Source organism: Aspergillus thermomutatus, assembly GCF_002237265.1.
Source record: "Aspergillus thermomutatus strain HMR AF 39 chromosome Unknown NODE_98, whole genome shotgun sequence".
Taxonomy (NCBI): Eukaryota; Fungi; Ascomycota; class Eurotiomycetes; order Eurotiales; family Aspergillaceae; genus Aspergillus; species Aspergillus thermomutatus.
The window spans coordinates 16,672-43,437 of NW_020798147.1; the positions used below are offsets into that span (position 1 = coordinate 16,672).

The 26,766-nt window shown below is 51.8% G+C and overlaps 9 protein-coding genes across 9 annotated transcripts; 4 read left to right on the plus strand and 5 right to left on the minus strand.

The window, feature by feature from the left end:
* Positions 1 to 2,267: 2,267 nt before the first annotated feature.
* On the plus strand, positions 2,268 to 3,910 carry cp8 (putative carboxypeptidase Y; the record flags this gene model as incomplete). The annotated part of the gene is made up of 4 exons (XM_026756505.1): positions 2,268 to 2,846; positions 2,891 to 3,251; positions 3,308 to 3,780; positions 3,839 to 3,910. The coding sequence occupies 4 exons, from the start codon at positions 2,268 to 2,270 to the stop codon at positions 3,908 to 3,910; spliced, it is 1,485 nt and encodes a 494-aa protein (XP_026614299.1).
* A 428-nt stretch (positions 3,911 to 4,338) lies between these two features.
* On the minus strand, positions 4,339 to 5,136 carry CDV56_103125 (uncharacterized protein; the record flags this gene model as incomplete). Its single annotated transcript, XM_026756744.1, has 2 exons — positions 4,339 to 4,552; positions 4,619 to 5,136. 2 exons carry the CDS (start codon positions 5,134 to 5,136, stop codon positions 4,339 to 4,341), a joined length of 732 nt encoding a protein of 243 aa, XP_026614300.1.
* Positions 5,137 to 6,646: 1,510 nt separating this feature from the next.
* On the plus strand, positions 6,647 to 8,171 carry CDV56_103397 (cytochrome and DOMON domain-containing protein; the record flags this gene model as incomplete). Its single annotated transcript, XM_026757016.1, has 4 exons — positions 6,647 to 6,686; positions 6,816 to 7,028; positions 7,092 to 7,364; positions 7,429 to 8,171. 4 exons carry the CDS (start codon positions 6,647 to 6,649, stop codon positions 8,169 to 8,171), a joined length of 1,269 nt encoding a protein of 422 aa, XP_026614301.1.
* Positions 8,172 to 8,301: 130 nt separating this feature from the next.
* Positions 8,302 to 9,176, minus strand: CDV56_103565 (VIT1/CCC1 transporter family protein; the record flags this gene model as incomplete). The annotated part of the gene is made up of 3 exons (XM_026757184.1): positions 8,302 to 8,543; positions 8,604 to 8,694; positions 8,745 to 9,176. The coding sequence occupies 3 exons, from the start codon at positions 9,174 to 9,176 to the stop codon at positions 8,302 to 8,304; spliced, it is 765 nt and encodes a 254-aa protein (XP_026614302.1).
* A 474-nt stretch (positions 9,177 to 9,650) lies between these two features.
* Positions 9,651 to 14,724, minus strand: CDV56_103699 (uncharacterized protein; the record flags this gene model as incomplete). Its single annotated transcript, XM_026757318.1, has 5 exons — positions 9,651 to 9,742; positions 9,795 to 10,356; positions 10,403 to 10,896; positions 11,564 to 12,660; positions 12,710 to 14,724. 5 exons carry the CDS (start codon positions 14,722 to 14,724, stop codon positions 9,651 to 9,653), a joined length of 4,260 nt encoding a protein of 1,419 aa, XP_026614303.1.
* An 841-nt stretch (positions 14,725 to 15,565) lies between these two features.
* Positions 15,566 to 19,753, plus strand: CDV56_104284 (MFS transporter/fungal specific transcription factor domain-containing protein; the record flags this gene model as incomplete). Its single annotated transcript, XM_026757903.1, has 7 exons — positions 15,566 to 15,816; positions 15,864 to 17,210; positions 17,926 to 18,001; positions 18,048 to 18,688; positions 18,736 to 18,897; positions 18,941 to 19,489; positions 19,540 to 19,753. The coding sequence occupies 7 exons, from the start codon at positions 15,566 to 15,568 to the stop codon at positions 19,751 to 19,753; spliced, it is 3,240 nt and encodes a 1,079-aa protein (XP_026614304.1).
* Positions 19,754 to 19,916: 163 nt separating this feature from the next.
* On the minus strand, positions 19,917 to 21,145 carry CDV56_104687 (ferritin-like domain-containing protein; the record flags this gene model as incomplete). The annotated part of the gene is made up of 4 exons (XM_026758306.1): positions 19,917 to 20,114; positions 20,173 to 20,384; positions 20,737 to 21,012; positions 21,076 to 21,145. The coding sequence occupies 4 exons, from the start codon at positions 21,143 to 21,145 to the stop codon at positions 19,917 to 19,919; spliced, it is 756 nt and encodes a 251-aa protein (XP_026614305.1).
* A 1,993-nt stretch (positions 21,146 to 23,138) lies between these two features.
* On the minus strand, positions 23,139 to 24,350 carry CDV56_104968 (uncharacterized protein; the record flags this gene model as incomplete). The annotated part of the gene is made up of 1 exon (XM_026758587.1): positions 23,139 to 24,350. The coding sequence occupies one exon, from the start codon at positions 24,348 to 24,350 to the stop codon at positions 23,139 to 23,141; it is 1,212 nt and encodes a 403-aa protein (XP_026614306.1).
* Positions 24,351 to 25,069: 719 nt separating this feature from the next.
* CDV56_105111 (serine hydrolase domain-containing protein) lies at positions 25,070 to 26,395 on the plus strand (the record flags this gene model as incomplete). Its single annotated transcript, XM_026758730.1, has 1 exon — positions 25,070 to 26,395. The coding sequence occupies one exon, from the start codon at positions 25,070 to 25,072 to the stop codon at positions 26,393 to 26,395; it is 1,326 nt and encodes a 441-aa protein (XP_026614307.1).
* Between the last annotated feature and the right edge of the window lie 371 nt (positions 26,396 to 26,766).

A 26,766-nucleotide genomic window follows, 5' to 3' on the forward strand; every position in this document is an offset into this window, starting at 1 on the left:
AAAGTTTCCAAGCTGCTTAGCAATGCTACTTGACAGAATTTGTGATACGTAGTTAGCCAGTAAGCTATGATGACAAACTAATTCATGCGGAGATGCATATAAAAATACCTGGTTCTACACGGTTCTTACTCATATGCGTGTCTGGCTTGTCGTCAGGCCACAGAAAACCATTCATACAAAATAACGAAATACTAGCCTATCCCCGGTCCTAGGTCCACGTCTTCTTCACCATTTCTACTAAGTCTTGGTAGCCCGTCATAGCGATTCAAAGGACAACAAGCTTATACGCCCTTCAGATAGGATCATCCATCAGGTGTGCAGCAGGAGAAAAGTGATGGCTCTGCCAAGGTCTCCTTGGGCCAGTCAAGTCACAGCCTTAAGGTACTTTTCAGATATGTTTGCTTTATTTGATTCATTACCTTGGCTATATATCTTGACTTGCAATATCTAGATGGATCTTCCTTCTCTTCCTCTCCGGACTATGATACAGGTCTATAGTATATAGAGATATACGTATATATACACCGTTGAAGTGCCTGGCTTAACCATTCCTGTTGGATCTTGCGCCCATTCCGGATGGCCGGACAATAGAAGCACTGGAATCTTAGCTCGAGAATGAGTTGGGCTTCTTTTGATTTATCAGAAGGGCTTTAACCTGGATGCCTGGGGAAAGAGCAACTGGAGGAGCTCTTCCATGACCCTTGGTTGATGGGTGAGGAAGCTTAAACGATGTGCGGATAAGAGGCAACAGACAGGCTAGAAGAGTGGTCGGATTGGATACAAGTTCTTGTATTCGTTGCATTATCAAACTTAGGTCATTTGCTGTTCCTGGACAAGCTCTCCTATAATTCACACGTGTGTCAGTCAGTTTCTGGGTGCGATCAAGTCAATCAGCAGGCGAATTCATTGTGTATCTCTCTCTTAGCTAGGCCATAGAGCACAATTTCCGGGCATCACCTGTTTTTAAGAGTAGGAGCCACGGCTTAGACATTCCACCTACTCTAGATCAACATCAGATAACTCACACGTGACCTTCTGCGCGACATGGTTCCCCTCTTTTTCTCCAGTGCCTCCATGATGCTGAACACCACGGCTTCATTCCAGTCACCATTATAACACAGTCAACATAACCCAGCTATTTCAGATATCAGATACAATCAGCCTGAATCCTCCTGCATGACAAATCACCGCAACCTATATACTATCAAAATGAGCCATGCCTTAAATGATAACGCGGAAACGCTTCGACAAGAAATTAAGCAAATGATTGCGGGCGCAGAAAGAGGTGACAACACAAATGGGGTGGATCGCCTCCAGAGTCGTGATGGCAGGGTATTATATATGGGATCTTTGCTTGGAGTGAAAATCAGCGCGTTAGTGAAAAGTTTAGATATTGGATCGGTCTGTTTCCTTGGCTTTATTGCTCCTCTCATCATGACCTAATTCAAGATAGGGCTGGGGTTGGACCCTTTGGCATTTCCCTGTAGCGATACGTATTGTCAATGAGCACCGAAACATGCAGCTCATTTCATTGTCAGAGAACTCTACCATGACACCGGGCGGACCGTTGACGGAAGGCTTTCTTATACATATCACTGAGGACGAGCCCACGCTTAGTTCAGGATCGACAGTCATCTTTTTGATGAAGACATCTTCCTAGCATCTGACACGTCCAGTCCAATATCTCATCACACCTCTTCCTAGTCATAAATATTAATGTACTGTCTTCAGTTGACCTCAACACCACAAGTTCGACGTTAATCTATAGTCCATCTTTCAGTAGAAGGTCTCTCGTGCTATGCATAATTCAATTGGTTTCCGCAGGAAAATGCCTTGTAAGCAGAATCGTCAAGGGCCGTAGGTTATGGGTTACTTGCTAGGCCGCTGTCTTTCAGACATTGGGATCCTGAGCTCGTTTCGAACCATCAAGGGGAGCTTTCCCTAAGCGTTTTTATTTTTTCTATCGATATAGGTGAGGAGGGTCTTGACGAGACTTACTAGTTGTTGACATAGTTTAGCAAGCGGAATAAATAGTAATCAGTCCAGGTCCACTGCCCACTGCTCGCCCGAACTCCGAACTCCGAAAGATGTCCTTGGCTTGGATGGAGTAGTCCCGTCTATCATACCAATCCGATGCAGTTGCATGAGCAGGGGTCCTCTGCTTACTTACTGCTCAGTGATCGTCATTTAAGAACGGCGTGGATCATTTCTCACCCTCCTGCTCCTCCTGCTCCTACTCTTGATCCGCCTCCATTCAACAACGTGTCATGTTCAATTCTTGCCTCCTCCAATTCGCCCTTTTCAGCGTGTCATATGCCACTCAGGAGGTGTTGCGGCCTGTGCCTCACGAGTCTAATGACTTTCGCGTCATTCGGAGCAGCCATTCCCCGGATCACTCAATACGGATCAGACAGCAAAACGAGTCCATCTGCGCAGCTGGCTCACCACAATACACCGGCTGGCTCGATGTCGGCCACAAGCATCTTTTTTTCTGGTACTTTGAGAGCCAGAATGATCCCTCCAATGACCCATTGACCTTGTGGATGACGGGGGGCCCCGGCGACTCCAGTATGATCGGTCTGTTCCAGGAGGTTGGCCCCTGCCTGGTCAATGAACATGGCAATGGGACCTACCACAACCCGTGGGGCTGGTCGTGTAATTCATCGCTGCTGTTTGTCGACCAGCCCGTAGATGTTGGCTTCTCATACATTGATGAAAGCCATGAGCTGCCACGGGACTCGAAGGAGGCTGCGGTTGACATGCACCGCTTTCTGCAGCTATTTGTCTCCGAGGTTTTCCCTCGCCTGCAGTATCTTCCTGTCCATCTTTCCGGAGAGTCATATGCGGTATGTAAAATGCTTTATTCCCGTGGACCGTGCTGACTCTTCAGGGCCACTATATCCCATACCTTGGCGCTCAGATCGTACAGCAGAACAAGCTCTATCCCAATGAGCCTCAAGTTCGGCTCAAGTCGTGCCTGGTGGGTAATGGTCTCATGTCCGCGCGCGATACGATGTTCGGATATTGGGAAACGCTCTGCACCACGAACCCAGGCGTGGAGAAACCCGTATTCAACCAGACTCGATGCGATATCATGGCTACGAACATGCCCCGATGCATGGACGTCACTGCAGCGTGTGTCCAGAATCCGGATCCGGCTTTGTGCAACGCTGCTCACTCTGTCTGTTACGAGGGTGTAATCGGTTTCTATGAAGATGAGGCCGGTCAAGGGGGTCGTAACAGATTTGACAGTAAGTCAAAATGAGAAAGCAATGTGTCAATCCCTGCTAAGCACTGTCCAATGCAGTCACGGCGCCCTGTGAAATCGACGAGATGTGCTACATCCAAGCTGCACATGTTGAACAATATCTAAATACACCAGCCGTCTGGGAAGCGCTGTCACCCCCTAAACAGATGACCGAATATAAAATGGTCTCGGAAGCGGTGATTCAAGCATTTGCAAAGACTGCGGATGGGATGACGTCCACTTCCGATCTGGTCGCGTTTCTACTGGCAAACCAGGTCCATTTCCTGGCTTATCAAGGTAACCTTGATCTCGCCTGCAATACAGCCGGAAACCTCCGCTGGGCGCATGCCCTGCCCTGGAAGGGTCAGGTCGAGTTCACGTCCAAGCCACTACACCCCTGGCGGTCGCTTGTTGCAGCCACAGGCCAGAATGACACAGTTGGTACTATGAAGGAAGTCCGGGTGCGCGTGGGCGAGCATGCCGAGACCGAGTCGCGGTTTGCACTTGTCACTGTGGATGGAGCTGGCCATCTGGTAAGCATCTATGTTGAGAATACAATAAGCAGTAGCTGGTGCTGACTCGCAGCAATAGGTCCCTCAAGACCGACCTGATGTAGCTCTTGATATGATGGTTCGGTGGATCACCGGCGCGCCCTTTACCTAGCGTTGAAGTTGCATGCATTGAAGGACAGGAACTTTTCCTCGCTCGGATCAAAAAGACGGTAGTGGAGTTGGGGTGATGGATACCAGGCTCCAGATGAAAAGGCCGAAGCATAAGCAGTCAGGAGGGCGCTGTATGGGTCACAATAACCATGGACGCGGTGTAGTGTCAAAAAACAGCTCCGAAGGAACCCTGAGGGTAACCGCCGGAGTCGAGAGATCTGTTGTAATGCAGAGTGCTCTATATATATATATGTAGCCACCCGAGAACATAGATTCAGAACCAAAGAGCAACAACATGATAGCAAGTGCAGCCACAAGATGAAGCAGTACTATGCATGATCTGATCCAGCGTAACGTCCATTCTTGATAGCTGCTGCGGTATACAACTCCGTGATCGTTCCTCTTACCTGATATGATCCAGAAGACGAACTATCCTTGCTTGACCCGAGTGTCACCGAGGTTCGACCGTTCGAGTCTGCGGAAATACCAGAAGCACACCCCATAAGTTATATCTAGGCAATAGAAAGCTCCCGCAAGCCAGTACATGAGAACATTGTTGACCCAGTCCCATTTTGCTGGCCAGTAAGCGGCTCTGACAAACAGCCCTGGCACCGCGAAGCAGGAAGCAACAAGCCGGGAGAGCCTAACGACATGAGAGTTAATCTTTGGAAGAAGTGTTATCAATCACTCAGTAATAGTCGAGCCTCACCACATCTTATAGGACATGCCTCGCGTATGGCCTCGCTGAAGAAGGAGGCCCAGTGCACTGGCGCTGAGCGTCACTTGGCAAAGCATCCCACCCCAGTAGAGAGCTGCCAATGAACCAACATGGGATGAGAAGGCGAGATGGCCAGACAACAGACCTAGAATGCTGATGGAAGTGATAAACGGTAAATGTCTCCGCACGAATGGCGAATGGGAACCCGACTCTCTCTCGAATTTGACCGTGACATACAGGACGAAAACATTGATAGACAGCCACAGAGGAAAGATGACCCTTGTGAACGGGTTGGGTGGTCGAATCACCAGGGCAAAGGCAAGCTCCCAGGCCAGGTTGTTGGACAAAGAGATCAGCGACACACCAGACATGCGGTCCTGGTATGCTTTGTGGATGGTGAAGAAGTAGTTCAGTGCCCATCCAATCCCGGAGACAATGAAAGCTGTCTCCACTACCCTCCGTACCTTCTGGAACTCGGCTGGGGCAGTGTCGAAATCAAATCCATCCATGTTGATGTGCCTAGGGTATCTTGGGGAGAAAGATTTGGGTATATGGACGAGATTCATATGGTCAACGGCGGGTGGATAGATCATGGTCTGGTTGCTGATCATATATCCATGCCTACCGGAACGTAATCTTACAACGACTTGATGCAAGGGATGTGCAGTCGCATCTTATCACAGGTGACAGCAACTGAAGCAGTGCAGGACGCAGATCAGCTGGCTAAGAATAGGACGCAATTCGACCATGACGTATCTTCTGATTAGTGGCCAGCTGGGCGGCAGTTCGATTGGAAAACGGACGAACCAATTGCGTATTGCATCTCACTCATCTTTCATATAATGATTGCCATCGACACCAAGAGCTGGACTGCTTTGGGAATGTGTTGGCTGACTTGGACGAGTTGCATTTTGATGATAAGATTTTCCACAAGGGGAATATCCAGAACCAGATGAAGTATCTGTCAAGACAGTTTGTGAAATTGCCTTGACGCCTTCACTCTGATGCACCTGGTTGATATAGACCCATGAAATTACAGCAGCAGCACAGCTGACAATAATACTTATAATGTAGCATAGTAAGCTTCTAATATGGGCTAATTCCATCACCCTTAACATGTTGACTTGATCTTGACTCTGATCTGAGCAGAATTCTTAGATGCATCTAGACCTAGGTTTCCTAATCCTCTCTGTGCAAGATGTCTGACCAAGCAGAGTGTGTCTGCTAATGATAGCATTTTTACTTACTAGTTTCTAAAAATAGTGTAAGAGTTGCAAAGCACATATTTTTTTTTTTTGCCTTTATTAGGAATACACATGTACTTATTGCAAGCTAGACCTATGGATATGTGCTAAGGAGTCTCTGTCTGTTTAATCTTTAATCTTTTGTTAGACAGCCTCAAGTCTACTGCCGCCTAACCTCTACTGATTCGTCATGGTCTGAGTTGAAGAGCTCTTATTGTTTCAGAGCATGACACTAAGCATTGTTCATTGGCTGAAATCCATCTGCCTAACCACCAGTTCATGCCAGTCTGTTGAGGAACTAACCATACAAACACTACCAAGTAGTGATATATGTCATTATCCTTGACAAATAAGAGTGCATTTCATACTTTGTATAACATTAATCATGTCATTCAGTGCTTTCCTCTATAAGTATTGAATGATATGGCCTTGAGAATGGTTTTCACAGGAGACCTTTCCATGGTTATGGTTATCAGGGACCACATTGTGGGTCTTGCTGTCAGTGCGCACAATAGAGTTCCTGCTTGATAGGCAGTCTAGACTCAATATGGCAAGACACCCCAGATGTGGGTTCGGCATCTATTTTTGAAAGGAATAGGAGAAGCCCGACGCAGCCAATGGAAGGGAGGATGATGGTCATCAATGGCTGCACCAATGTTGCCTAACCGGTGTGATGGATGTGGATGGACGCTTCTGTTGGGCAGGAGAGTTCAAATAATGGTTCCTCTCCGTCAACCTTCGTTGATTTGGGTAGTCTGACTGTTTGTCGTTTATCATGATGGTGCGCTTTTTACGGAGCGGACTCTTCCTGGCTGGTATGTGTCCACTGCTCACTGCCAATCCCTGGCGATCCTGAGCTTGTCCGTGCTTGGCTGTTCTGGCCCTCGGTTACTGATTGTTGGACCCTAAAGTCTGTCTTTTCCAGCTGTTTGCTGTTTCCCTAGCGGAAGAAGCAAGTACTGCCGTGAGCACATTTACTCTTCCACTGGGAAGCAATGCAGAGAATTACACCTTTGCCCTTAATCTCCCCGAGAATTCCAGCGATGTGTACTTCCACCTCTCTGGACCGACCTCGTATTCGTGGGTGGCCGTGGGGACGGGCCAGGAGATGAAGAACTCTTTGATGATCCTGCTGTATTCGGACGCCAGTGGAAAGAGTAGGTCGAAACTGTCCCCTGACGTCAATTCGGGAGGGCTAAGCTAACAGCAATCGATTGCAGATGTCACTGTCAGTCCGCGACTTTGTACAGGTGAAACAGAACCGGTGTATGCCTCCTCCCTCGCTGTCGATCTTCTTCCCGGAACAGGCATCGCGAATGGCTTCATGACCGTCAATGGACGCTGCTCGAATTGCACGAAATGGAATACAGGCTCGTTGGATTTGCAATCTACCTCGCAGCCTTGGATCTTTGCCCTAGGACCTCACTCTGGCGCCAACGCGGTCCTTCGCAGTGACTCCAAGACGGCCAGCATCGAGCGACACTCGAAGTACGGTATGTACTAATTTGTCGGCCTTCTTGTCTCTTGCAGTACCGGAGCTCATTCTGACTCTGCTAGGACGCTTCTCAATGGATATGACTCGCGCGACCGGCGGATCCGGCGGCTTGCCTGACTCGTACACCAGTTCGATAGGATCCAGCCTGGACGGAGGCGTGTCAAATGACAGCAACTGGCCTGCTGTGATTCATGGCGTGGCGCTCTGTGGCGCTTTTATCCTATTAATGCCCACAGGCGTCATTCTGCTGCGCGTGGCTCCAGGGAGTGTCCGCTGGCACTGGCTCAACCAGACTCTCGCAAGTGTCATCGCCATCATCGGTGTCCTGATCGGCTTCTGGCTGAGCACCATGTACACGAGATCGCAGTCATTCAACTCGTCGCACCAGGTGATTGGGATTTTAGTCGCTATTGCCATGATCGCCCAGTGGGGGATCGGATTCTGGCACCACCGGCTGTACAAGCTGCGCCAAGCCCCAACCAACTACGGTGTGTTCCACCGGTATTTCGGCCATATCGTGATGTTCTTCGCCATTGTCAATGGGGGGATTGGGCTGAAGTGGTCCTCTGCATCCACGGGTACGATTATTGGGTACTCTATAGCTGTGGCTATTGTTTGCATCCCGGTTATCGGCGCGGTCGCCTGGAAGAAATGGACTGCCTCTCGTGGCGGCCAAGGCTATGTTCACCGGCCGGTGCGTATCGACGAGGCACAGGAGGGATTTGAATCAAATATCCATCTCAATCAGTATCCTGGTGACCAGTATCCTCCCAAGACATATGGCTATACGGGGCCGGAACGGTAATGGTTGGAAAATGGTCCAAAGATTGAGGCCAAGACTAGTTATTTTAAATCAGCGAATCAGATTAATGTACAAGGTACCTCTATCGACATTTTGATAAAAAGACAAATTGACAACAGGCAAGTATCAACCTCTACCCGTGGATATTGCCATGGTCAATGCCATAAACAATGCCATAACTCGTCCCAGCAGCCAATGCTCCAACGAAAAGGGTCTGAACGGCTCCATACAGCCCAGCTCGCTTGGTCTTGAGCATGACAAAGTTCTTGAGGAATCCGAAGCTCAATAAAACCACAAAAGTAACGCCAATCGAAACGAACAAGGCATGGGTGACGTCGGTCATGGCAAAGTAGGGGACCATGGGGAGGAGGCCGCCTAGAAACCGAAAGGATCAGAATAAGTATCCAAGACGAAGGTAGAGGGTGGCGATCGTACCGATGAAGTAGGAAACGCCCATGGTGGCGGCAGAGATCCAGGCTCGAGAGATATTTGGTTTCTCCAGCTTCAGCTCAAAGTCCATCATAAACTGTTCCCTCGTAAGCAAGCCACCGTGCATGTTGACAGAGGAGGCCATACACGAATCCAGTTCTCCTCGTCCCGAGCCAGGCAGTTGACTACCATCTGGCAGGCCTCGGCGCTGATGCCATAACCAGAGAGTATGTCATGGATCTCTTCCATCTCCGCCTCGGGCTTCATGCACACTTCCTCCCTCTCCCGCTTTTCCTCACACTTGTAATGATCTCGATCCGTTACGGCGGCGAGATAGGCTCCCAGTCCCATGGAGATGGCACCACTGAAAAGCTCCGCGAGTCCGCCAACGATGACCAGCTTGGATGATCCTAGACTGGACAGGCCAGCTGTCAGGGCAAAAGGGACCGTCAGACCATCTGCGAAGCCGATGATGACATCTCGTACAAAGGCGCCAGCTTCGGAATGTTCCTCGGTGGCAGAATGCAGTTGATTCGGCTGCTCAACCGCAAGCTCGATAGGAGCGGTGCTGGAAGACATGGTGATAGAGCTGTGACTCTGTCAAAGACCTGTGAATGCTCTCCATCTGGCGTGTACTCGTCCTTTTTTACTTCAGAAACTGTATACAACATGCCATGGTATATACTTCGGTGCACTCACATCAGCCAATCAGATCAAACCTATTTCCAAGCATCGATGATCAGAATAAACAGCCAATCACGCTGGACATATTTCTAATTCCAATTACTGGATTGCTTGGTGGCTGTTGAATGAAGCTAATATTAGGCTTTAGGAAAACGTGAATCTCTTACGCGGGCTCCACCAAGTGCTGACCGACACAAAATCATGCAAATAGTGACTCAATTTTCTTGTTTACTTGCAACAGACGTACTAACCTATTACAGCAGTGGAGGGATTAACGGAGAGGAGATGCAAATATTGGAGACGATTCGACGTTAGGGTGATACATCGACATGTCAACGCCACCTAGGTTTTGCTTGGGTTCACAAAGTACTATCCATCGAGCGACGACTGGACCATTACTTTCAATCCCTGCTCAATCGCATCTTGAGACCTCCAATCAGACCATGTATGGTCAAGCATGCCTGCCATTATTAGTCCTTCTCTCAACGCAACGCAGTCGGGATCATTGCTTACCCCATGTCTCGTCAAAGTCTTGGGTGCCTTGCCGAATGTAGTAGCTCCCTGCAATGACCCAAGTGATCCAACCGGCGTGCTGCTCAGGAATCCACATCCTCAGACAGCTGGCATACACATTCTCCCAGGTGGTGCTGTCCTGTAAGAAACCAAACTCGGTCAGGACCACCGGCATGGGATTCTCAATCGACGGGTCGGACGAATTGAGGGCGTTGAATCCGGCATTCCACAGCAAACTGGACAGCGAGCTGCAGCTGCTGGAACCAGTGGCATAGTTGTGGAGTTCCAGGACCAGCTTACCCGCAAAGTCAAAGTCGGAGAGACGGAATGTGACCCCGTTGCCGAGGTCTGAGGCGGTCGGAATGGGCGAGAGCGTGGTATCGTAGTTCAAACCAGACAAGAAGATCAGCGCGTTCGGGTTGGCCGCGTTGACCTTCTTCGCTGCCGTTGTCATTTGCGTATACCACGTCCCCCAGTTGTAGGGGTACTCCGAGTTGGCCGTAGCGGGCTGGCGAAGCTCATTGCGCAGTCCGATGCTGACAAAATTGGGCCATGATTTGGCCTTGTGGGTCAGTATCCTTTGTTTCTTGTTGTGCCAGGTGACCTACATGAGAAACCATATACTCTAGCCCTCTCATCCACTTAGTAACGTCGAAGTATGTATCTCCAAACCAGGCGTTACCATCCGTGGTCGAACAACACCACATGGCCTTGGAGATGTGATTATCCAAGTGTACATAGATTCCTTGTCTGTTACACTCCTCGGCGACCATATCATATACTTGCAGACGAGTCGTGGTGGGCTTGATCTGCGGGTTCACCTTGCGGATCTGACTGAAGACCTTGGTCCCGTTCGTTGTTCCCAGCGCGTTTATCAGCGAGTTCTGAACGGTGACATCTCTGCCGTTGTCGAGGATATCATCCACCAGTTCGATGGGAAAGGTCAACCGAATGACGTTCATTCCTAGGCTCTTGAGCTTGGAGACTGCCGAGGCGATGGAGGCGTACTGCATCCCTTCGGGTATCATGACCTCGCCCGCACCTGGCCAATTGGCCCCTGCGTAGGTGAAGTTTGCGCGGGTGGAGTCATGGATCCATCGGCCTGAGACGGTAAAAGGGGCGTTTAACGCTGAGCAGGCGAGGGACTGTAGCAGGATAAGAGAAGAGACGATGTTTAACCTCATGGTGAACGCTGTTTGCTTCTCCCAACACACAGTTAAGCCTTTGAAGACCTTTCTTCTGCCTCTTTATACTTGTACACATCATGTACCTGAGTATATATTGCCATCTTCCCCGCACTCGGGATATACCATGACGAAGGAGATCCACCTTTCTGCAGGACTGGAGAAGCGGGGAACCTGGCCTATCTTTGACCTGTTCATCAAAATATGAGCAAGCTGATCTTCAAATTTCACTTTAGGTGGTCATCTATCTCCTTCCGGTTTCCCCGAGACCATAGGATATCATATGATATACTTGAGATCTCTTCACACTTTCTGGGCTCGTCTGTCCGGAGAATTGCCGTTCGAGGTAATCGCTCAGCACACGTTCTCCTGCCACCTTATTCTACCTCACGACGGTGGACGTTTAGTGAGATACTTCCACCTTCGCTCATTCATTTCCTATCCATTGTAAGAAGGCTGGGCAACACAGTGCACTATCCTAAGCAAAAGCATCTATCCCTGATACTAAACGAACCCACTAACAATAAATCTAACACGTCTCGGCAAAAACAGGCTGCAGAGTAAAGCCAAACTTTCTTTCCTCACATTTGACCCGGTACTTGTCCAGAGTACGAGGGCCACAGGCTCCAGTCCCAACGCCAGAGCTCTCCACATCTAGCCTCAACCTGACCAGTTTTTCAGGAACAAGTTCATTCGCATGCCGGGCTGTCTCGATAGCCTCGGCATTGTACCGCGTTGCGACCCACTGGAACAGCTCGGTGGGCTCCCTGTCACTCTCCTCCTTAATGCGAGTCACTCTGAGGCCCCATCCTCTGCTGTCGTGCACACGCAACCAGCGGGTTTCCATCCGGTTGCCCCCTTCCTCAGGCACTTCGTAGGGGGTATGCAGTTCCGCCGTCGTAGCGTGGTAAATACCCACCTTTTGCGCTCTCTTCTTGTCTACGTATGCTTCTCCAGGCCCTAGGCCGAACCACGAGGTATTGTCCAACTCGTCCGCGAGACGTACATCCAGGCCCATCCGAGGCAGGTCCTTAGGGATTGGCCCGTGGGGCTTCAGATGCACATTGACGGTTAGGGCACCATTGCCGGAGATGATATAACTGGTACAGGCGAAGAATCCCCATGCCAGAATCGGCGCGGAGATGTATGTTTCCGCTGTGACTTCTACACTCGTGGGGGTATGCTGAACTACGTGCATCTTGCGCAGCTGAGAGGTGAGCGTGTCGAGCCCAAAGCGCCGCCATTCGCCGAGATCATAAGGCACGTCGTTGTCGGTTGGTGGACGCCAGAATCCGAGGGAGACGGCACCGGTTGTTGAGGACTGATCAAGGAGGGAGAGACCGTCGGAGGTCCAGGCGTAAAGGTTGCCGGTTTCTCTTGAGAACTCCAGGCTGAATGTGGCGCCGGTGATCTTGTGTTTTGTCTTTGTGGATGAGAGCGTCAAAGGATGAGCGGGTGTGGACAAAGGTGCAGGTAGAGAGGAGGACTTGAGGCACTGCTGGTACCAGGCGACTTCATAGTTGCTTGCGGCCCACGGGGTCTCTGTTTTTGCTTGGAAGCTGATGGTGAGCCAGACCTCCCCGGGAGTTCTTGTAGCAGGCGCAGATGGCAGCTTGATAGTTCCTTTCTGGCCTGCAGGAATAGACGGAAGTTCTATGTTGCCGGTGGAAATAATGTGCCCGCTACCAAAAGTGTCAGTATAATGTTGGAGGAATAAAGAGCGAAATATACCTTTCTCCCAAGACTTCAATCTTGTAGACTGCCTGGAGACCTTCTAGGCCAACGAAATTGTAGTCGTTCGCCACAACCAGAGCCCCTTCCTCACCAGGCAACACCCGAACTGGCGCATATGCCTTCTTCAGTTCAATGATACCAGGCGTTAGGGTGTGGTCACTGAATAGCAGTCCGTCCAGTACGAAATTGCCGTCATGGGGCGTATCGCCAAAGTCACCACCATAACCATACCATCCCTTTTCCTCATCCCAGAGTCCGTGGTTTGCCCACTCCCAGATCCATCCCCCTTGCAGGCGCCGGTGGGTTCGGAAGGCTTCCATATACTCTTCCAGGCCACCCGGTGCGTTACCCATCGCGTGGGCATACTCGCAAAGGACAATTGGCTTTTCAAACGTATCTCCCTCTGCAGTAGCAAGACCTACAAGTCGATCAACTGAAGGATACATGTACGAGTACATATCCACCGTCTTGGCCTCCATATCTCCCTCGTAGTGCACCGGACGACTGGGGTCAAACGCCTTGACATAGTCATACATGGCTTGGTGGTTGGCGCCGTAGAATGACTCATTCCCGAGGGACCAGATGATTATACAGGAGTGGTTCTTATCACGCTGCACCATTTGCACCATTCGGTCCACGTATGCATCTTTCCACTCGGGGTTGTTAGTGGTGAACTGCGCCGCCTCGTCGAAGGTGAGCTTCTTGCGCTCCTCGTAGTCCATTGACTCGGGGATATCCAGGGGGCGGGCGACGGCATCATAGAAGCCGTGGCATTCCAGGTCTGCCTCGTCCATCACCCATAGGCCGAGCTCGTCGCAGAGCTCGTATAGCCGGGGATGGGACGGGTAGTGCGAGCAACGGAGAGCGTTGACATTATGCCGCTTCATGATCAAGAGGTCCTCGCGCAGGAACGATAGAGGAACCGCTCGGCCAAAGCGTGGATGATGGTCGTGCCTGTTGACGCCCCGGAACATCACCGGTGCACCGTTCACGGTGATGTTGCCGTTCTTGATCTCAACCTGGCGGAACCCGACACGGTGGTTGATCTTTTGAACGGGTTCCTTGGCAACGTCACCATAGAGAACGATGCATAGATCGTACAGGGTTGGTGTCTCTGCTGTCCATTTCCTTGGGTTGGAGACGGAAAGTTCAACCTCGAGTTTGTCCTGCTTCGCCTGGAGGGAGTACTTTTCGGAATGCAATGTACTGCCCGAGGAAGAATCGCTCAAAGTCAGTTGCACGACGGCCGGCGTTGTCAGCGCTAGTTCCAAAGACAAGCGTAATGTTGCGTCAACGTAATCCTTGTCCAATTCGGTGCGCACGAAGAAATCTTCAATGCGGGCCTGGCCAGGAAATGCGAGCAAGGTCACATCACGAAAGATGCCTGACAACCACCATTGGTCTTGGTCCTCAATATACGAGCCATCGGACCACTGGTACACCCTGACAAACAGTTCATTGGCGCCGTCGCGATCGACAACTTGCGATACGTCGAATTCGGCCGGGTTGCGGCTCCCTTGAGCGTATCCGATCTGGACACCATTGACCCAAACATGATATGCGCTGTCCACGCCGTCAAACCTCAATCTTAATTGAGACGAAGCATCCCACTCGGCAGGCACATGAAAGGTGCGACGATAGGTTCCTGTAGGATTCTCCGTCGGCACAAATGGCGGGCAGACGGGGAAAGGGTAAATGACGTTCGTGTAGTGCGGATGGCCATAGCCCTGCAATTGCCAATGACCGGGAACAGTCATGGGAGCCCAAGAGGTCTTTGATTCTGCGTCCTGAGAGCTGGATTGGTTTAAATCCCGGCGGGGTTCGGACGTGGCGTTTTTGGTGTCTTTGGCCCCCGTTGGTTCGGGGGCACTCACGGGAGAGGCTGCATAGTTGAAGTCCCAGCGACCATTGAGCGAGACAGACGTCTCTGGAAGGAAATATGCCCTTGGTTTGAGTCGATTGCGCTGGAAGATGTGCTGGTTCTCGTAGTCGGGGACTGCGGACAGTGTCATGGTGACAGACAGGAAGACCGAGGACAGAGTAGGATGATAAGAAAGAAGAATTCCTCCTCAGTTGGGTCTAAATAAAGCCACGAAATCAGATCTAAAGAAGAAAGATGAATTGCTTGAACGAAAACAAGAAATAGGCCATCTTCCCCTCCTAAATAGGCGGATTCGTGGAATAACAGGCCGAGCGGAAGAAAAGCCATGCTTGATGGCATTCGACCTGCATCCAAACTGCAATGGATCCCCTCTTCAGTCCACCATCCGACCATGATTGATCCATACTCCTGATGCAGACATTTGTTTCGCTGCTAGTGAGCGGGGAAATCCACGCCGTCTTTCGACCAGCTGTGGTTATACTGCTTGGCGCATTCCGTCGGGGATTTCGGATGGAAGAAGGATCAAGCCTCGCATTGATAGATTAGATGACTGTTTTCACTTGCACTATGGTATAATTCGAAGTAGGAATCATGTCATGCTGCATCATTGCATGCCATATCAAAGAGCCTCTGCTCAATCCTTCCGATTGCCCCAGAAGACATACCAGCAACAGAGTCCCCACTAACTGTTTATCCTAACGGACCACATGGTGATTCGTCCGGGGATGTCGGAACCGAAGAACCGCCAATGATCGTCTGGAAAAGATTGTCTCGAGTCTAGACGGTCGATTTTCCCCGTATTTCCCCAGATTTTCCCTGCTGGCCATGAGCTGATGCACGTCCGTCTAGGATATAACCACCATGAGAGCTGCACCGGACAAGGTCTGTATCGTCGTTTAGTAGCGATGCTCATGCTTCTCCCTCACTGCCTGTAAAAACACGTTGCCCTCTCAAGGTGTCTTGCCCTCAAAATGGCCGCAGTGAACGAAAAGACCGACTCTCAGTTCCATGAAACGGTCCCCACTGGTGATGGCGATGTGGGCGATGCCATTGAACTGGCCCAGCAAGTGGCTGCAGCCAAGTATAGCCCTTGGACCGCGAGTCTGTTCCGGCTGTACGGCTGTCTGCTGATTGCGTATCTCTGTGGCTGTCTGAATGGCTACGATGGATCGCTCATGGGCAGTTTGAACGCGATGCAGAGCTACCTGGACTTCTTTCATATGTATGTTCAGACCGTGTACAGATCGGAAAGCGAGCTAACATCTCCAGGAAATCCGCCGGTTCTAGTACAGGACTCGTTTTCGCCCTCTACAACATCGGTTCCATCCCCGCCGTGGTCCTTTCAGGTCCAGTCAATGACTATCTGGGCCGTCGCGCCGGCATGTTTACCGGTGCAGTCATCATCATCATAGGCACATGCATCCAGGCCCCCTCGGTCAACCATGGTATGTTCATGGCCGGTCGATTTATCCTCGGTTTTGGCGTGAGTTTCTGCTGTGTCAGTGCGCCTTGCTACGTTAGCGAAATGGCGCACCCGGCTTGGAGAGGCACTCTGACTGGTCTGTACAACTGTACCTGGTATATCGGGTCAATTGTCGCTAGTTGGGTGTCATACGGCTGTGCCAATGTCCATGGCGCTATCGGGTTCCGCATCCCCATCTGGTGCCAGCTTATTTCGTCCGTGATTGTCGCCTTGGGAGTCTGGTTTCTACCGGAATCGCCACGGTGGCTTATGGCGCAGGACCGCGTTGAGGATGCCGTCAGAGTGCTGGCCACATACCACGGAGAAGGCGACCGTAACCATCCCATGGTCACCCTTCAGATCAAGGAGATGCGGCATCAGATTATGACCGACGGCTCGGACAAGAAATGGTGGGAGTACCGAGAGCTGTTCAACACGCACTCTGCGCGTCGAAGGCTGATCTGTGTCGTTGGTATGGCGTGCTTTGGACAGCTGTCGGGTAACTCGGTCACCTCCTACTATCTGCCCAACATGGTGGCCAACGCCGGGATCACGGATGAAAAGACCAAGCTGATGCTCAACGGCATCTACCCAGCCATTTGCCTGGTGGCAGCGGTTACAGGGGCCCGCTTGACAGGCAAGATTGGCCGCCGTCCCTTGATGATCTACTCGCTGCTTTTCTGCTCGGTGGCATTTGCGGTCATTACGGGAACCTCGAAGATGGCGACAGACCAGCCGGACAATAAGAATGCGGCCAACACGGCCATCGCATTCATCTACCTGTTCGGTATCGTCTTCTCATTTGGCTGGACCCCATTGCAGAGCATGTACATTGCCGAGACTCTCACGACAACCACCCGCGCCAAGGGTACTGCCGTTGGCAATCTCATGTCCAGCATCAGCAGCACCATTATCCAGTATGCGTCCGGGCCGGCCTTTGACAAGATCCACTACTACTTCTACCTGGTGTTTGTGGGCTGGGATCTGGTCGAGGCGGTAGTCATTTGGTTCTACTTCCCTGAGACTAAGGAACGAACTCTCGAGGAACTGGCCGAGGTGTTTGAGGCGCCCAATCCAGTCAAGAAGAGTCTGCAGAAGAGAGATATCAATTCTGTCTTGAACACACTGGAGGTTGAGGGAGATACCAAGGCGTAGTAGGTCTCTTTTGGAACGTGAGGTAGTCAACCCATTTTCGAATGGCTGAATATATAAACAAACTGATTGTGTGATGGAATCCGTAAACAGACTCTTGTGTTTATGGCCTCTGCTGGTGAGATATATGTATTCCTAAAGTAGTGCTATTCCTTAGTAACATGATCGACTGCACAGCATTTGCGTTCCAATCCCAGAGGAGAAATCGACTCGTCTCAGACATACGAATGAGACTATATATTCATCTACTCTTTAGCGATATCCTCCGGCCCGTTATTGGCCAAGCCAGAATGCGCGGGAAATCTCCCCGCACTCCCAGAGATCTTCATTCAGGTTAATAACTTAATCACCCTAACTCCTGCACTCTGTCTCACCAGATTACCAGTTTCTACCCTACTTTTCCTAATAGGTAGTATATCATGTCGCTAGAGGAGACATCCGACTATCGGAAGCGCAAGAGAACTTCCCACGCGGTTTGCTCCTCTCCTCCCCTGGTTGACCCTTGCTGATCGCCGGACAGTGTGACTCGTGTCGGTACAGAAAAGTGAGGTATGTGCTCCAACTATATCAATCAGAAGTACACACTGAATAGAGCAGATGCGATGGTCGTCAGCCATGCACAACATGCGCCAACACAGGCGAGGAATGCGCTTACGGCACCGAGGCAGTACCGTCAGTATTCCCACGCATTGACTGTGCATGACTGACCAGCCACAGCAAGAACAAGAGCGATCTGATTCTCGAGGTGACTGTTCGCTCAGAGCGACTGCTACAGGAGATGTCGGCTCAATTGGTAACTCTCCCAGACGTGACTGCACCCCCTTCACTGACCCGATTAGGCCAGGGTGTCAGGATTGCTGGACAACAAACCGTCATCGCAATATCATACATCTCCAACGGCCATAATCTCTCCTTCCACAGTCAATGCGGGTCACCGTCCCGACAGCCCTGGCGACCACATCTCCAACGCCACCCTGTCAGCCTTTCATGCCTCCACTACCGAGTCCATCCTGGCATGGCCGCACTTCAACGACTTTCAGTCTCTGCGGGAAGACCACAGTTTCTCCGTCTTCCATCTGGAGTCCAGTCGTGCGCCACTCGCGCCCCGTCCAGCAACGGTCCATCCCTACGCCAGCCGAAGCGAAGTCGACCGCTTAGTGCATAGTTTCCAGCGCAACGTCAATTTTTGGTATCCCACCCTGTCTCTAGCCCAGACGGCCGAGGTACAGGCGCACATATGCACGGGCGTGTTTGACGACAGCATCAAATCCTGTCTGGCCCTGTTGGTGATGGCCCTGGGGTGCGCGAGTGAACTGATCTGCTCGTATGCGGCCAATGAAGATCCAGACTCGGAAGAGCTGGAGCTCCGCAGTCATCGTCGAGCGATGGGCGAGATCTATTTCGATTGTGCGTTCAAAAAGATCTATCTGGCGCAGACCGAGTGCTCCGTGGATGCCGTGCAATCTTTATTTTTTACAGCGTATCATCCCCACCCCAAGAAGTTGAGACTCTTCTAACCGATTTCAGCATCTTCTTTGCATTTCTTCAACGCCCCCTGCAAGCGTGGTCGTTCATCCACGCCACTGCCGCCAAATGCCGTCTCCTCTTAGCGTACCATAACCCCGACGCCAACCCGGAAGAGCAGGAGTGTCTCCGCCGGATCTTCTGGTCTTGCTACATCTTAGAAAGGTATGCGTGTCCCTACCTGTCAGTATTAGACTGACCCAAAAAGTGACTACCTTGCCGAGCTCTCCGCACTCCCGCAAACCGGCATCGCCGACATCGAGTCCTCCATCCCCCTACCAGGAGAATACCAAACCCACCACTCGCGAACTGACGAGGAACAATCCTCGCTCTACTTCCTCGCCTGCATCTCCATGCGCCGTCTCCTCAATCGCGTCCACAACCTCCTCTACGCCCGCGACACCGGCGTCGCCTTCGACAACCACCAGTTCCCCTCCGTCGTGGCCGAACTCGCCCACCAGCTCGAGGAATGGAAGGACCTGCTCCCTCCCCCGTTCCAGTTCACCGTGGACCTTCACCCGCAGGCACGCCCCGCAGGCGCATTTCTCCGACAGCGCTATCTAACCTGCAAGAGCGTCATCTACCGCCCGTACCTCACCTGGGCGCTCTCCATGACCGCCACCGCGACGGTGGAGCACGTCCCGTCCGCCGTGTTCGAAGGGTGCAAGGTCTGCCTCGAGGCGTGCTGGCTGCACGCGCAGAACCTGGGGAGTTTTCCGCACACGGTGCTGGTGGATACGTGGATCTGCTCGTTGTCGTATGTATGCTGCCCCCAGACCCTTGGATTGCGCTGATGGTCCGGCGTAGGATGGCGAGTGTCATGTTGATTACGCTGGCTGCGTCGCGGCGTACGGCGCTCAGGGGCTGCCTGTCGCCGGAAGTGGCGGAGATGGGACCCCATCTGGCCAAGCTCCTGACGCAGTGGATGCATATTCCCGGCCATGGCGTGTCGCCTAGTGTTTTGCAGGGCGTGAAGCTTATTGGTGATGCGGGGGTGTTGTTGAGGATGAGATTGGGGTGAGGATTACTTGGTATAATGCAGGACTTGCACGTGGATTACACAGGGAATGTCATGTTCACACGAAGGATATGTGGGAGGTTGTATTAGGGATGTATGAGCTATGTGCGCAAGTAAGATTATGTAGCACTATATACGATTCGACATGTCACGATTCAACCCATCCTTAGATGAGAGCAGCCGCGGCAAGTCCAGAAAGGCCAAGGACATATCCCAGACTCGTGGCCATCTTGCCGGCACCACCGGTGAACAGAGCAGAAGTGCTAGAAGTGGTCGCAGAGGCCATGGTGAATGTCATGGAGGAAGAGGCCGTGGAGGACATGTCACTAGTTCCCATCCCCATGGTCGCGTTGGCGGTTCCGACCTATGAAATCTATCCCATTAGAAAATCAATTTCCGCGATGATGAAGCAGGTGATGTACCTCGACAATAGCAGGGCCAGCGAGAATAGTGTCGTCCGTCGCTTGCTGGTTGCCCTGAGTAATGACCAGGTAGCTTTGACCGGAGACACCCTCCGGAACAGTCACCACGATCTGTCCGTCCTCAGTGGGCTTCCAGGGAGCCCAGACGGGGCCGGTCAAGGTGATGAACGCAGCGTACAGATCGGTGGCATTATTGGGGTTGAATCCTGAGCCTGGCATGACAGTGACCATGGAGCCGGTCATGAGCGTGCCGGTCGATCAAGAGTGAGAGAAGGGAACGCCTTCAGAGCAAGCGCCTGGTTGCTAGAAGGGCATGCCTTGATGAACGGCGAAGCGATCGTGTACACCTCGTTGTAGCTGAGGGGGTTGTCGAACGCCTGGGCATAGGGCGCCTGGCCCATGACAGCACGTAAGTAGGCGCTATGGCGAGCCTCGACGGTTGTAATACTGGCGGCGGCCCCGAGGTACGTCTTGTTCATGATGTCGCCGGCAGCTCCGAGGTAGGCACTCGTACCGACACCACCATTTGATAGTGTCACAAGTGTGGGAGATATGGAACCGTACCCTCCAGCACATTGGACAGTGCCAGGAAACTCTTCACATCGGTTGCTGGGAAAGAGTAGTTGCATCTGGCCACGGGGGAGGCTCCGGCCGCGGACAGAGCGTTGGCAATGAACTCCTCGTGGGAGTTCTCGTCGGCTGCGATCTGTTGCAGGTTGGCATAGAAGGGGTCGTTGAACCCGGCGGCGACGAAGTCGGCCTGCGTGTAGTTCTTCAATCCTTCTTCCCAGAAGGCGGCCTCGAGATGTTCCAGGGTCAAAGCGTAGTTGAGAATGTCCGCTACTCAGGTCAGCATCATTCCGGCCTAGGGCAGTCGAAAATGGTCACCATCAGTCATTTCACGCCTGACGAGAGGGCTAGCATGGGCCAGGCAAGTAGCCAGAGAGAGGAGTAGGGGGTTGGTGATCTTCATTTGGCGGACTCGTAACTAAGACGCAGCAAGGGAAATGATGTAGATGGTGGACTGTGGTGTGCGAGCTCGAGAATGAGATTGATACATGCGGGAGATCCGAGGAATGTCGAATCTTATATACCTTGGCCCATCCTCTCCGATCAATCATCTGAATAATGGTATCCCCTCGATCAAGAACTACATCATGTTTACTTGGCTGATCGGCCTGCATGCTGCCCCGACAGGAAGGTCGACAGCCAGAGATCCCTAGCTACTGTAGATTTTCACCATCTCGCAGGAGTGAGCCTGATTAGGAAGCCGACGAGCATGACAAATATTCTAAGCGAGGCTGTGCCTGAAGCTATCGATCCCTTTCCACGTGTATCCGAGAAACCAGGGACGGGATGATGTCGGCGGCCTCAGAAGCTACCATTGACCAAATGGTCAACTCTAGATGATCGGTTTATCCAAAGTGACTGGTCGATCTGTTCCTTGGAGAGAACCTTATCTCGATCGCAGCAAACGATCTCTCCAATCTGTCCCAGGACCCTGTTTTGATCCTTGGCTCGGCAGCGCTCAGCCACGCGGGTTGCTAAGAGGCGAGAACGAAACCGAAAGCGAGAACGAAAACGAGACGTCTCTTCGCCGATGGAGAGATCACAGATCGATCAGTCTGACTCTGATCAGATTGCTTTACACGTCAGTCTCTTTCCCGCAGACTGGCTCTTGTCATGGATTCGGAATGCTGCTTCGCTTTCGCTTTCTCTTCATCGCGTCACAGGATGATTATCACCAGATATGACCCACGAAGCTCCATCCAAAGTCCAGGAATGGTCGCGATCAGCGTAAACAGCGTCGTGTAAGCTGGGAGATCCATCATCTGGCATCGACAGACTCCCTGGCAGCCCGGCCAGTCACTCTGAATTAAAGTCTCCCTAACCCGTATCTAGTGCGATGGACAACCACCGCCGTGTACCGACTACAAGGAACAAGAGCTCGAGTGCACATTAAAGGCGTCCTTAGGCGTTCAAGCTTCTACCTCCTAAATCTGCTCCGCACAAGCTGCCTGCTATCGCCTTACCTTCATCCACCTTGGGACACGCCCCCATCCACACTCATTCACACTCCGCGACCTGGAATCGATTCACCGGTTTCCGACAGAGACCTACCGCGGCAATGATTCGTCGGAACATGATGCATGGCAGGTGGTTATACCTCAAAGAACGCTGGAGCATGACTTTCTTCTCCACGGCGTCTTGGCTGTGGCTGCGCTGCATCATTCGTCCTGCCAGACCTCCTCCGTCCTAAGGTACATCGATACAGCGCTGCGGTGTCATGATCGAGCATTTGCGCCCTTGCACACAGCGCTGGAGAATCTCACCCCGTCCAACTGCGGAGCCGTGCTGCCCCTCGCTCACCACGACGGTGATCAGCATCGCGCTGCTGCGGCTGTCCAGGGGGTGGAGAAGAGTTCGAGCGTGACGGAGAACATCCTCACTAGGTTCGAACTGCTGCAGGTCGTCAAGATATTCTTAGGATCAGCGGGCTCTGGCTGAAACCCAGCCTGTTCACGATTTACCATCCCCCGCCGCCAGAATCACCCCTCGACTGGCCCCGGACGTGGAAGGGCTCTTACCGGCTGCTGCAACTCATCGGGAATTGTACAGCATTGACCGGACCGACATCACATGCATCAGGACGCCATTGTGCTACTCCATGAGGCGGCATCGGTGCTGAGGTGGATATCGGCCAGGAAAAAGATTTCGATTCGTGCCTGCAGGGTCGACATCCCTTGCGGTTCTGATTGCCATGCAGGAGGGGATGCTCCGGGTCGCGCAGGCATTGGAGAGAGAGAGGGTCTGGTTGTTGGGTCGCCAGAGGCATATCGATGGCCGAAGGGAAGTTTGGACTTTCATACTCTTAGACATAACGATATTGAAATGTTTGTCCTACTTGCTCCGTAACATCGACAGGCATTAATCAATACAAATCTTGAACGAAAACAAGGTACAGATTACTTCTTCTCCTCCACGGGATGCTTATCCAAGCTCTCATACCACTGGATCAGAGACCCCAACAAGAACGCCCAGGATCCCCAGAACGTCGACAGTGAGCTCTGATACTTGAGGCCCGAGTTGGACGTGGCCGGTCCGAAAGCTCCACACAGAGTGAATCCAACACCCCCGACAGAATTCCAGAAACCGACATGCCAGCCGAGGACGTTGATGGCGGGGATATACCATTTTGGCTGCGTCTCTAGGGTGAAAAGCAGCCCGCTCATTATAAAGCACGAACCGCCGACGATCTGCGGAACCCAGTAGACGCCGTTGGTGACTGCTTGGCTTATGTGGTTGATGATACCAGGAAGGCCGGTGAACCCAGCTATCCAGAAGATGGTAGCTCCGATGAACTGCACCAACGAAGCCCAGAATCCGATCTCGTGGAGATAATGGGTGCGAAGTTCGGTAAGGGTGGGAAGCCATTCGAACGATCGTTTTTGACCAGCCGACGTGCGTCTGGAAGAGTCCTGCCTGGCCTCGGATGGAGTCAAGAACGAACGGCGATTCGCATGATGATGCAGACACGACTCCACATCGGACTTGATTCGCACCACAGCCTCTTCGACTTGTTCTTCGGCTTCCTTGGAGGCCGTCTCGACCGCCCAGCCAAAGCAGCCCGTCTGGTTCTCGTTGACTGCTTCCAGAAGCAGCAGGACACTGCCAATTTCGAAGACAGTCGCACCGATAAAGGCCGTCACGCCTCCGGCAGTGAGGACTTCATGCGGAAACTCGGTGGACGGGTCCTCCGACGGCAGCCAGACGAAGAAGGAGTTGATGACCCAGATCATCGACCCGACCGTAAAGGTAAAAGCCACCCAGAAGGAAATGTCCCAGTAGGGGAAGGTCGTGAACATGAGAAGAATGCCTTCGAGGATTGCATAAGGGTGGACTGTTTTCCGGGGGTACTTCTTGCCTTCGACTCCTGGCGGTCGCTGGTGGATTTTGAGCGCATGTCGTCCTTTACGATTATCTCGGGAGCGCCAGAGTCTTTCTATCCGAGGCGTTGGGACATTTTCTCGATCAAAGTGTGGACGCGTGGACCATTGAAAAAGCGCCTGTGTTGGATTGCAAAAGGCCAGAGGACCAGAGATCCGGGGGGATTCAAGTGGCACTCGTTGGTCTTGCAGGGGCGTTCGACCCGCGTGAAAGGCCTGCGACCGGGGCATTTTCCTTTTGATCGACGATTAGAAGATCACGGAAGACCAGCATACATTTTGTTTGCCTTTTCTTGTCGCGTGTGGAGGAGATTGGATGGATGTTGTCGATGGATGAGCTGGATATGATGCAGGGACGAGACAAGTTACGCGCTCGCCTTTAAATATCGGCAGTCATTATGGATCTCATTTGGCTGGAGGCAAGTTTCCAGCAGGGAATATGCTAGGTTAGGTACTTGTTAGATTCGCTAGATGAAAAGAGATGATTTCTTGTGTGTTCCATGATCTCTTCTGTGTCGATTGTTGTCCGTCAGGGGCCATGGATCTAAGCGGACTCTCCGCTGGCCTATCTAAGTGCTGACTAATCTAACAGTACTTTTAAAGTTAACACTAAAGGCAGAATCATAAGTAGCAAGTAGCAAGATGAAGATGAAGAATGATGGAGAAATGATGGCGCCACTCTGTCAGAAATCTTGGAAGTGCGGGCGCTGATCATGGCATCAGTCAAGCTTTGTTTCCGTGATGGTCCTCCGGATAATATCGATTCCTAAGAATATTGATAAATGATAAAGCATGCTCTCGACAGACTGAGAATAAAATCGCGAATACGATGTTACATTGACTATGTATCAATTCGGTGATGATAGACAGAGCGAGGGGCTCGACCCAAATATATATACGGATATAGCACCTCATGGTGATTTGATCTGAATATCGATGAGTCTGCCACCATGCATTTATCCTACATCTATATCCTTTCAATATTTGGCATCATCCCCAGCCATGCAGTCCTTCATCAATCCAGTCAATCCAGTCAGGATACCCTCCGTTTTGGCCCCCCCGAATCCGTTGGCCTCCTATCAGCCCCCCTCCGCCAACTGGAAACAAACGTCACCGGCTATCAACAACCAGCAAACTATGGAAGATTCACCCACAATGAGATACACCCCATCCAGCCATCGTCTGCGGTGATCGTGGCTCATGATCGCACAATTGTCTCACTTTTCGCCAGTGGAAAGATGTCGCTGTATGCCGACGCCAATGGTACCGCATTGCCTCCGCAGCAGCAACTGCCTGCGCGGACAGACACCATCTATGATATGGCCAGTCTGACCAAACTGTTTACGACCGTTGCAGCCCTGCGAGAGATTGATGCTGGTAGACTCTCCTTGAACAGCACAGTGGCCTCCTACATGCCATCGTTCGCAGCACTTGGGAAAGAAAACATCACCACATTGATGCTTCTGACGCATACTTCTGGCTTTGCTCCAGATCCAGAACCTCCGTTGTATTCTCCAGTGTATAAGACGGTCGAAGAGAGGACTGCCTCGATTCTGAACCAGACTCTGCTCAATGCGCCCGGCTCCACGTATCTCTATTCGGACCTCAACTTCATGTCTCTGGCTCTACTTCTGGAGCATATCACCAGCAAAAGACTGGATGAATTGATTCAGGAGTTCACCAATCCCCTCGGCATGCATGACACCTTCTTCAACCGGGGAAACATTGAAGGCCCAGCATTCCCCTTCTACCCGCGCATGGCGGCCGAGGAATTCCAGATCCAGGTCCTGGGGTCCTTGGAGCCACAGCGTCCACAACCGGTCCGTGGGACCGTCCATGACGAGAATGCCTGGGCTCTGGATGGAGTGTCTGGACACGCAGGGCTATTCTCGACGGTTGAGGACACGGCAGTTCTGTGTCAGATGATTCTCAACAACGGTACGTACGCCGGTCACCGGGTACTGTCACCAGAGGCTGTGGATCTCGTCTTTCACAATTTCAACGAGAGATTCCCCGGAAATGAGCATGGGCTGGGATTCGAGCTGAATCAGTACTATACGGCGGGACCTATGGCTAGTCTTCAGACTGCCAGCCATACCGGCTTCACAGGGACCACGCTGGTGATCGACAGGCCGTCAAGCACGTTCTTCCTTCTTTTTGCCAATCGCGTCCACCCCAGTCGAAACTGGTCCTCGAATAATATCGTCCGGGAAGCTGTGGGCTACTGGGTGGCCAAGTCCCTGGGAAGAGACGTCACCTTTCCTTCCCTTGAATGAAACGAAAGGGCTCGCACGAGATCAAGCTCATCCTGACAGTTCCTATGTCCATGTGATGTTGCTGACCGGGTAATCGCTCTGGGAGACAGTGTTGGTAACTGACTAGAATATCTCCGGAGTTCATGGGCCCGTCTATTTACCGATCAGTTAGCTTTACCGATGTTTGAGTCGGATATTGAGGCGATCCCTCTTAGAGTATCTCTTTTGATAGGCGCCCCATTCTAAAATCCCCAGGAGCCATGTGTATTCCCATCTGAAGCATCAATAGCATCGAGGCACATCTCACCCCTTTTCTAACGAGCCGTTCTGACGAGCCGTTCAGCCCTGTCGTCTAGAAATGGTGCCAAGTGGGGAGGCAACGCAATATCCGC